This window comes from Mus pahari, chromosome 7 (assembly GCF_900095145.1).
Source record: "Mus pahari chromosome 7, PAHARI_EIJ_v1.1, whole genome shotgun sequence".
In the NCBI taxonomy this organism is placed as follows: Eukaryota; Metazoa; Chordata; class Mammalia; order Rodentia; family Muridae; genus Mus; species Mus pahari.
In genome coordinates, this window is record NC_034596.1 from 62,041,945 (window position 1) to 62,051,806 (window position 9,862).

The 9,862-nt window shown below is 41.4% G+C and overlaps 1 protein-coding gene and 1 pseudogene across 3 annotated transcripts; both read right to left on the reverse strand.

Moving 5' to 3' along the window:
- Positions 1–711: 711 nt before the first annotated feature.
- Positions 712–1,225, reverse strand: LOC110324041 (annotated as a pseudogene). Its single transcript, XR_002380665.1, has one exon. The product of XR_002380665.1 is annotated as a condensin-2 complex subunit H2 pseudogene (transcript).
- Positions 1,226–3,061: 1,836 nt separating this feature from the next.
- On the reverse strand, positions 3,062–4,071 carry Rpl10l (ribosomal protein L10 like). 2 transcript variants are annotated; one of them, XM_021202526.1, is made up of 2 exons: positions 3,958–4,041; positions 3,397–3,852 (listed from the first exon to the last, which is right to left on the reverse strand). In XM_021202526.1, the coding sequence occupies exons 1-2, from the start codon at positions 4,039–4,041 to the stop codon at positions 3,397–3,399; spliced, it is 540 nt and encodes a 179-aa protein (XP_021058185.1). The 2 variants fall into 2 exon arrangements, with proteins under 2 accessions (XP_021058184.1, XP_021058185.1); XM_021202525.1 differs by having other exon boundaries at positions 3,062–4,071.
- Between the last annotated feature and the right edge of the window lie 5,791 nt (positions 4,072–9,862).

The following is a 9,862-nucleotide window of genomic DNA, read 5'->3' on the forward strand; positions in this document are numbered from 1 at the left end:
GAACTCAGAAATCCTCCTGCCTCTGCCTCCCAAGTGCTAGGATTAAAGGCGTGTGCCACCACCACCCGGCCTCAATTTTTTTTTTAATATTATTTAATTACATTCCAGCCATTACCCCTTCCAGTACCTCCCCCATCAACATACAGTTCCTAATCCCATTCCTCCTTCTCCTGCACCCCCCCCCCAAGGAATGCCCCCTTCCCTGGGGCCTCAAGTCTCTAGAGGATTAGGTGCATCTTCTCCCACTGAGTCCTGACCAGGCAGTCCTCTGCTATCTATGTGTCAGGAGCCTTGGACCAGCCAGTGTATGCTGCCTAGTTGGTGGCTGTCTCTGGGAGATCGTTGGGGTCCAGGTTGAGACTGCTGGCCTTCCTATAGGGCCTCTTACCCCTTAAGCTTCCTCAACCCTTACACTAACTCAACCATAGGGGTCCCTGACTTCATTTGAATGATTGGGTATAAGTATTTGCTTCTGTCTAAGTCAGATGTTGGTAGGGCCTCTCAGAGTACAGCCATGTCAGGCTCCTGGCTGCAAGCATCAGTAATAGTGTCAGGCCTTTTTTTTTTTTGGGGGGGGGGGTAGCAACACTTTATTAACTTTATTAGGCTAGGCCAGCCAGGCGGCAACACCGAGTGAATGGCCCCATAGCACATTAGGGGCAAAGACCTCCAGGTACATACTACCTTCCACCCCTGCCTCAGTGCTTCCACTCAAGTCTGGGCCATGGATGGTGCAGCATAGGTCTGGAAGTGGGTGTGGGCTCGCTGGTGTATGAGCAGTCTCAGAGACATTGTGTCCACAGCTTCCTCCAGTCCTGGCTGCTGAGTAATCTCCACTGTGTAGTCATTAGCCAGATGCAAAGAGGCCAGCATGGAGCGGCACACCTCAAAAGCAGGCTGCCCTGCTACAAGCTCTGAAAAGGGACACCATTCATTGAGCTGGGGGAACCCTGAAACCAACTGGTCCCCATAGGTATGGATATCAAAGGGCACATGTTGCTCCTGCTCCTGGAGCAGGGGTTGGATGGTATCTTCCCAGTCCCTGATGCTTTGGCTCAGCTCTTTCTCCTGGATAAACTTCTGGGAGGTGGCAATGAAGAGTTCCACATTTCTTTGGACCAGCTCCTCGTATCTCAGGGACTCTGGCATGGCCTCTGCATCGAGGTCAGCAGCTTCCTCGGGCATCACCCCCGCAAGCTCCTCCACATACTCCTCGGGCTCTAGGAAGTCATCTGCAAGACCAAGGGGCCTCTCTTCCCAATGAAGGCCGAATAGGCCATCTTCTGCTACATATGCAGTTCTTTTTTTTTTTTTTTTTGGTTTTTCGAGACAGGGTTTCTCTGTATAGCTCTGCTGTCCTGGAACTCACTTGGTAGACCAGGCTGGCCTCGAACTCAGAAATCCGCCTGCCTCTGCCTCCCGAGTGCTGGGATTAAAGGCCTGCGCCACCAGGCCCGGCTACATATGCAGTTCTTATAGACATAACAATTCGGGATCAAAAATTTTGAGGACTGGCAACCCTGTCCCTCCACTTGATGCTGTCTATCTACTGGAGGTGTACTCAACAGTTCCCTCTCCCCACTGTTGGGCATTTTGGCTAAGGTCACCCCCACTGAGTCCTGAGTCTCATAACTTCAAGGTCTCTGGTATTTTCTAGAGGGTCCCACCCCCTCCCACCCCCAAAGGTTGCATATTTTCATTCATTCTCCTAGCCCTCTGGGCTTTTCCCATCCCCTTTGCCCATACCCGATCCCCTTCCCCTCTCCTCTCCCACCCAGGTCCCTCCTTCCCTCTGTCTCCTATGATTTATTTTTTCCCTCTTCTAAGTGAGATTGACATTGTATCCTATGTATTCTGTACTTTTTTGCTAATATCCACTTATCAGTGAGTCCATAACCATGCATGTCCTTTGGAATCTGTGTCACATTACTCTGGATGGTATTTTCTAGTTCCATCCATTTACTACCCACCAGTTTTTAATATGTAAAATCTTATATTCCTGTTTTTTCTATCTACTAGTATTTTAGATTTCTTTTGTGATGGGGATCCAATCTGGACAGAGCCTTGATTCTTTTCAAATCTTCCATATTTGAGTCTTGAAAATAAAAAGAGTGAACAGCAGGGACAAAAAAAATTTATGGATATAGTAATAAACAGCTAAACAAGAGCTTCATTATGGATTGGGTTTTTTTTTTGTATTTTTAAACAATTTTGGGTTTTAGACATTATGTCAAAATTTAAAAAGGAATGCAAATTAGAGTCAAAATAGCTGGTTAAACCTTAAGTGCACATGACCTAATTTCCTAGAGTTCTCAGGGGATCAAGTGAAACATCAGGTAAATACTTATGCTGAAGAGCCTTTTGAATGAACTCATGTTGTTACTTGTTGAGACTTACCTACCAGTGTATTGGCATTGCTTAAAATGGTAATTAAGTGTGAAAACTGAAGTAACTTAGAGGGACAAGTCAGGGGATCAACTTTTGACGAGAAGACTTTACCTAAATGCAAAATACTGAGCAAGGTATCCACCAGTATACTCCCCCTTTTCCTGTTTCCATTAAATATGTTGCCCTTGAAAATGCATCGCTGAGGAAAACCAAAGGCTCTATTTCCAGGACTAAGATTCAGAAGTTTAAGTTAAAAGGCAGATAAGGTAACAACAAAACTAAACAGTACAAACCAGCAGTTTTAGGTTGTATCACCTCTAAAAAGAGAGAAATTACCTGTATCAACAATGTAATTGTACAGGGCAAAACAGCAACAGATTACAAACCCTCTCCAAGGCCCCCTCAGAAGAGATGGCCGATTTAGTGTCATTTTCTCTTCTTCGTTGATTCCACTGGGACCCAAATACAAACAATATAAACTCTGTTGTCACCTATACCCTTTCTGTGATGAAAAAAAGATTGGATCACTGTCTCCTGAGTGTAGGACAATGTAAGGCTTGTCTAGAAAACCCTTTTTCAGTACACCCGACTGTTCTAAGATTGATAACCTGAGGCTATGGGTAATTTTAAAAATAATATTGACAAGTTTAAAGCAACACCACCAAAGCTACAGTTGAGATGTAAATTTCATGTTTAATGCTCTATAAAGAACTTCTCACACGTCTTCCAACTCCTCTAGCCACTCTTAATCCAAGATAACCAACAGTACCATTTATACCATCGCAACAAAACATTTGCTACACTGCAGTATACTCCCCGAATTTTAAGTATATAGGTCAAAATAGAAAATTCCTTCTCTATAAACTGCAGTTTTCCTGTTTCTTAAGGCAGGTACTTTCCACTGTAATGTTCTATACTATGCAAAATAACAATTCTATAGCATGCGAACGGAATTAACGGTTTTCAAACTATAACCTCATCGGTACTTCTTTTCTGCCAACAAAGTCCTCAGGAATGCAGGGCTCGCCACTTGTCCAGAGGACCGCGTTCGGGGATGTATTTGACTCCACAGCCATCAGGGATGAGGCGCTTGGCCGCCACCTTGTCTTCAAATTCATCGGCGTTGAACTTGGTAAAGCCCCACTTCTTGGAGATGTGGATCTTCTGGCGGCCGGGGAACTTGAACTTGGCTCGGCGTAGGGCCTCGATCACGTGCTCCTTGTTCTGCAGCTTGGTGCGGATGGACATGATGACCTGGCCGATGTGGACCCTGGCCACCGTACCTTGCGGTTTCCCGAAGGCGCCTCGCATGCCCGTCTGCAGCCGGTCGGCGCCCGCGCACGACAGCATCTTGTTGATGCGGATGACGTGGAAGGGGTGCAGCCGCACGCGGATGTGGAAGCCGTCCTTGCCACAGCTCTTCACCATGTACTTGTTGGCGCAGATGCGAGCGGCCTCCAGGGCCTCCGAGGAGAGCTGCTCGTACTCGTCCGACACCATGTGGCCGCAGAGTGGAAACTCGTCCACCTTCGCCTTCTTCCGGCCCAGGTCAAAGATGCGGATCTTCGCGTCGGGGACCCCTCGGCAGAAACGGGACTTTGGGTACGGCTTGTTCTTACAGTACCGGTAACAGCGAGCCGGGCGGCGACCCATGGCGACCGCAGGAACCTCGGCCGTGCGTGCCCACCGTGCCCACCTCCAGCCGCAAAATGGAGGCCAAATGCCTATCTGTTACCCATCAAGCCTTGCGGGAATCATAGAGACTGAGGAGGACTTGAAGATAGACCTTTCCACGCAACCTTCAGGTCACTCTACGCCTGCGCAGGCCTCAGTGGTAAATACTACAGGGCTTCTTTCAGGCAGAAGAAAGCAATTGGTAGCTTCCTTCTTGTTGATCATCTTGAATTTGGAACTTTTTGGGGTTTTGTGGGTTTTTTTTTTTTAGGTTATTTTTGAGACAGAGTTTCTCTGTACTGCCCTGGCTGTCCTGGAACTCACTTTGTAGACCAGGCTGGCCCCGAACTCAGAAATCTGCCTGCCTCTGCCTCCCAAGTGCTGGGATCAAAGGCGTAGGCCACTACTGCCCGCTGAATTTGGAACTTTGACCTTAAGCTTTGTAGTAGGTTTAAAAATGAACGTTTACAGTCTGGTGGTGGTGGTGCACCTGTCGAAACCCTGTCTCGAAAAACAAAACAAAACAAATAAATAAAAATAAAATAAAAAATAAATGCTTACTACACTTAAACAAAAATAAACAAGCAAAACCCTCCCTCCAGTTACTTGACATGCTTAGTTTGCAGTTTGACTAAACAATAACCCAATTTCCAGCGCTCCTATCTCACAGGACTTTGAAAGTAGAGGAGCGGCTTCTGCTTCATGAGCTTTCTGATACGGCCCAGAGGATGAGAGCCATGTTTTTTATGCATGTTGTAGAGTGATTGCTCTACAATATGAAACTTAAAAAATAAAATATCAAACGTAACCTAAAGAAATGATTTTTTTTTTCTCAAAATGGTATCTACAAAATTGATTGAAATGCTGACTTAATGTAATTACTAAAGGAGGGGTTTTTTTGGTTTAATTTTAACGTGCCTACAAACTAAAGATTATCTTCTAAGCAATCTTTTTTACTTAACTGATAGTTTAATCTTTTTGATCTCAATGTTTGATTTTTGTAAGATTATTGAGACATGGGCCAGAAAATGGTATAGAAAGTGAAGTTAAAATTTACAAAGAGGGTTTGCATTTTTCGAGGTTTTTATATTTACTATTTATTTTTAATGTTATTTCTCAAAACCCTTATTTAACAAAATTCTCCTCTTGTGAATTTACCTTGCTAATTCTTTTTCTTTGAATTTACCTTGCTAATTCTTTTTCTTTGATAAAGAAGAACAATATTCTTTATATAGTAACTCCTAGCATCTTAAGTTTTACAGAACATGCATGTTAGGATACAAGAATGAAAACTTGTGGAGTATAAAGAATTTTCCAGAGAAGTTTGCAATTTGTGTGTGTGTGTGTGTGTGTGTGTGTGTGTGTATGTGTGTGTGTGAGGGGGGGGTTACCATTACATTTAAAGTTCAATTTTTTTTTTTTTTTTTTTGGTTTTTCGAGACAGGGTTTCTCTGTATAGCCCTGGCTGTTCTGGAACTCACTCTGTAGACCAGGCTGGCCTCGAACTCAGAAATCCACCTGCCTCTGCCTCCCGAGTGCTGGGATTAAAGGCATGCGCCACCACGCCCGGCTTTGAAGTTTAAATTTTTTAAATTTACTGTTCTTGAGAGACAAGAGAGCAAAACAAAAAGAAAGAAGGAAAGGGGGTGGGGCTAGACCTCCTCCTCCTCCTCCTCCTCCTCCTCCTTCTTTTGCTTTTGTTGTTGCTGCTGTTTTTTGAGACAGGGTTTCTCTGTATTGCCCTGGTTGTCCTGGAACTCGGTAGACCAGGCTGGCCTCGACCTCAGAAATCTGACTGCCTCTGCCTCCTAAGTGCTGGGATTAAAGGCATGTGCCACCACTGTCCTGCTGGTAAAGACCATTCTGTTTGTTTGTTTGTTTGTTTGTTTCGAGACAGGGTTTCTCTGTGTAGCCCTGGCTGTCCTTGAACTCACTCTGTAGACCAGGCTGGCCTTGAACTCAGATAGCCACTTGCCTCTGCCTCCCAAGTGCTGGGATTAAAGGCGTGCACCACCACTGCTGGTGGTAAAGATCATTCTTAAGTCAACTGATCTTGTAAAACTTGCTCTTCTAGCAAGAAAATAGGTCATAAGACTAACTGCTATTCCTACTTTTGTATTCAAATTCTTTTACTCTGCTCATAAAGATAACTAGGACAACAATGATATATATCTTGTGATATGGCTAGGAGCTGCATCTTGGAGGTGCTCTCAGGTATAGTCCTGGCTCCACAATGGACACCAATACCTAAATTAATAACAAAACAACAACAACAACAATCTTTTATTAAGATTTGGTCATGGTGAATTTCTTAGTAGCCCCAGACCCATAACTTTTGATTCCTCTTTCAGGCAAGTGGTTCTGGACTCCTTACTATGTTCCTGGGTGTGGAGACAAAGCAATATGCTGTCTCCATATTTGGCTTACAGAATTAGAGGAGTTAAGTGGTACTAGTCTGTTTCAATGTGGAAAAGAGGAAGAGAAAGAACCTCTGAGACCGTGTCTGGAGTCCTAATCTAGACTAGTCAGGGAAGACTAATCATATGTACTATGTAGTAACAGACAAATGGGGCCCAGCACATGTGAAGCCCCTGAGTACAGGAACATGGAACCTTTAAATTAAAAGGTAAGGCTGCTGTGACTGTTAAGTTGCTTCACATATCATAGCTCAACCAGTTTACAAATTAGGCGGCCTGGTTAGCATAAGGCTTTTGAAGGATTTTATACAATTATTCTCATTGACTAGAGTATGATGGACTTGGTTGCTCAAAAATATATGCAAGAACATAAGGTCATTCTTTTATAATACTGAAAAAATGATGATAACCTGAACACGGTTTATGATAACCTGAACACAACCTGAACACGATTTAGTATATTTTCACTTTATGGATATGTACTGTGTCCCCAGAATGAATCATAAGCCCAAGAAATAAGAAATCTGTAAGGTAAATATAAATGGACTAATCAGAGTTCATGCAATATTAGGCACTTCTACCTGTCCAGATCTTGCCCTGTGCTTCCAAAATTATAGAATTTCTTAAATAGTGAGTGGTTTCATAATGGCTTATCTGATAACCTTTTTCAAATATTCAGAAAGTAACCAACCCTTGGGTTACTTAGCCTGATGTAATATGTCCTACAAAGTATTAGGAGGGTGGTTTTCTTTTTCTTTTTTTTTTAAAGATTTATTATTTATTATATGCAAGAACACTGTAGCTGTCTTCAGACACTCCAGAAGAGGACTTCAGATCTTGTTACGGATGGTTATGAGCCACCATGTGTTTGCTGGGATTTGAACTCCAGACCTTTGGAAGAGCAGTCGGGTGCTCTTACCCACTGAGCCATCTCAGTTTTCTTTACTGTCCTCATGCCTATAGGTTCCGCATACTCATGAAGAGTCAGAAGGTTGACAGAGAAAGGGAGGCCAGGCTGGCACACTCCATGGAAACTCTTTTGCCTAGCCTCCCACAATGTACATTATGCTAAGCCAAAGAAAAACAAAACAAAACAAACAAACACCACACAGTTTGCCTTTCTTGAATTAGCCTAAAATAAATATGGGCTGCATAGAAGGAGCAATTTGAAATTGTGTATTTGAAATTTTTGTTTGTTTGTTTTTCAAGACAGGGTTTCTCTGTATAGCCCTGGCATATTGGAACTCACTTTGTAGACCAGGCTGGCCTGGAACTCAGAAATCCACCTGCCTCTGCCTCCCAAGTGCTGGGATTAAAGGCATGTGACACCTCTGTTTAAATTAATACAGATAAAAGTTTAAGAAACAAAGATATCAGTCCCATGAAAATAAAAATGGAAAAGGGAGATGGCTCAGTGGGTAGAGCACATGCGACCCTGACCCAGACCAGCTGTATCAGAGTTCCAGGGGAAAGGCCAGGAATATGAAAGAAAGAAAAACGGTTATATCAAGCCATGTGAGTGACCTCATGAAAGATATCTAAGTTGCCAGCAGATGCTGAATCATTGCTAAATATCCAGATGAATAGATTCTTCCATCTTACTGGATGAGCTATTTAGGGGAAACACCATGGTTTAGGTTATGTGGAATTAGGGGATAAAGGGAGGTAGTTAGCCTCTGCCGTCTTTATTGTTTTAAAGAGCATCTCTCATGGAAATGTTTTCATTTACACCAGTCCGTATGTTTAACTGTAGTGCAATAATTTAGTAGACATTTTAAAATAAACATTTGACATACAGTTTAACAAAATTGTTGGTTTTGTACCATACATATTATTTTCAAATCTCATATTTTATGTATTTTATAGTAGTTAACTCATTTAGACCTTTATAACTTGTGATTTTTTAGGTGTTTATTTTGTAAATATCTATCCATATTAACTTTTACATATAAATATTTAAATTTTTTATTTTATATATAAATCCTGTGGTGACTAATCTCAGTTGTCAACTTGATTATATCTGAAATAACAATCCAGAAACATATATATATATATATATATATATATATATATATATATATATATATGAGAGAGAGAGATTCATTCCATGAGTTCTGTTACTCTAGTGAATGCTGACTAATATACACCCCTTTAACATTTTTTTAATATTATGAGAAATCTTAGCATTAACAGGCGGATTTCTAAGTTCGAGGCCAGCCTGGTCTACAAAGTGAGTTCCAGGACAGCCAGGGCTATACAAAGAAACCCTGTCTCAAAAAAACCAAAACCAACCAAACAACAACAACAAAAAAAACCAGTGGATTTATTATCTGTCATGAGAAATATTTTCCTTAGAGGAGAGGGCTACTAATTAATGTCCATTCATTCTTTATTAGGTTCCAATAACAGGTCAAAAAGATCAATTTTAAACTTTACCATGGGAACTAGTGGGTTTATGGGACTTCTTTACAGAGAATTGGTAAGGGGTCACCCTTGGGAGTGTGGGTGACACATAAGCAGTCACACAGAAAAGTCTGTATTCTATGAGGACATCTTATAAGTTGTATATAAATGCCTTCCTCTTTTAGCCTCTTGTCTGTATAGAAGTGGCTGTGATGGCCTATTCATCTCCTGTTTGGTAAAGGAGTGTTGGCATCTAACAGGTCCTTCTGCCATCCTTTTAGGCTGGCACAGCTGAGACTATGCAGATACCAATTCTTACTGCAGAACCCGGTATTGGATCTTGAAAAACCTTTTTGTTTTTTTTCTAAAGAGGCCATAAAGGTCAAAAATGTTCTTAAAAATCTTTAAAATGCTTATATGTATGTATGTATGTATGTATGTATGTATTCATTTACATGTAAAACACATTTAAAGGCACAGACATACATTATTATCTAAGTAACAGGGAACATATTGTAGAGCAAGGATTGGGAGAAGGATCAGGATAAAACTTTCACCACAATTGTATGATTATGACTATCATGTTTTCAAAGCAGCTTTACAAATTTTTAACTTAGAAAATCCTGTTCATTATTTTAAAGAATGATTTCAGATCCTTAGCCATTATTATTATTTTTTAAATCTAGTCATACTGTAAACAAAATGAGGTCAGGTCAACTTAACTGCTTTTAGTTTATGTATGTATAAGATAATTTGGTTCTAAGTGCATGATGCACAGAAGCAAACCATAATCATATATAAACTGACTATATAAGCTTAATCATACATAAAGCATTTTAATAAAGCAAGATTTTGAACATTTGTTTGTATTATTATTATTATTATTATTTATTTATTTATTTATTTTTGGTTTTTCGAGACAGGGTTTCTCTGTATAGCCTTGGCTGTCCTGGAACTCACTTTGTAGACCAGGCTGGCCT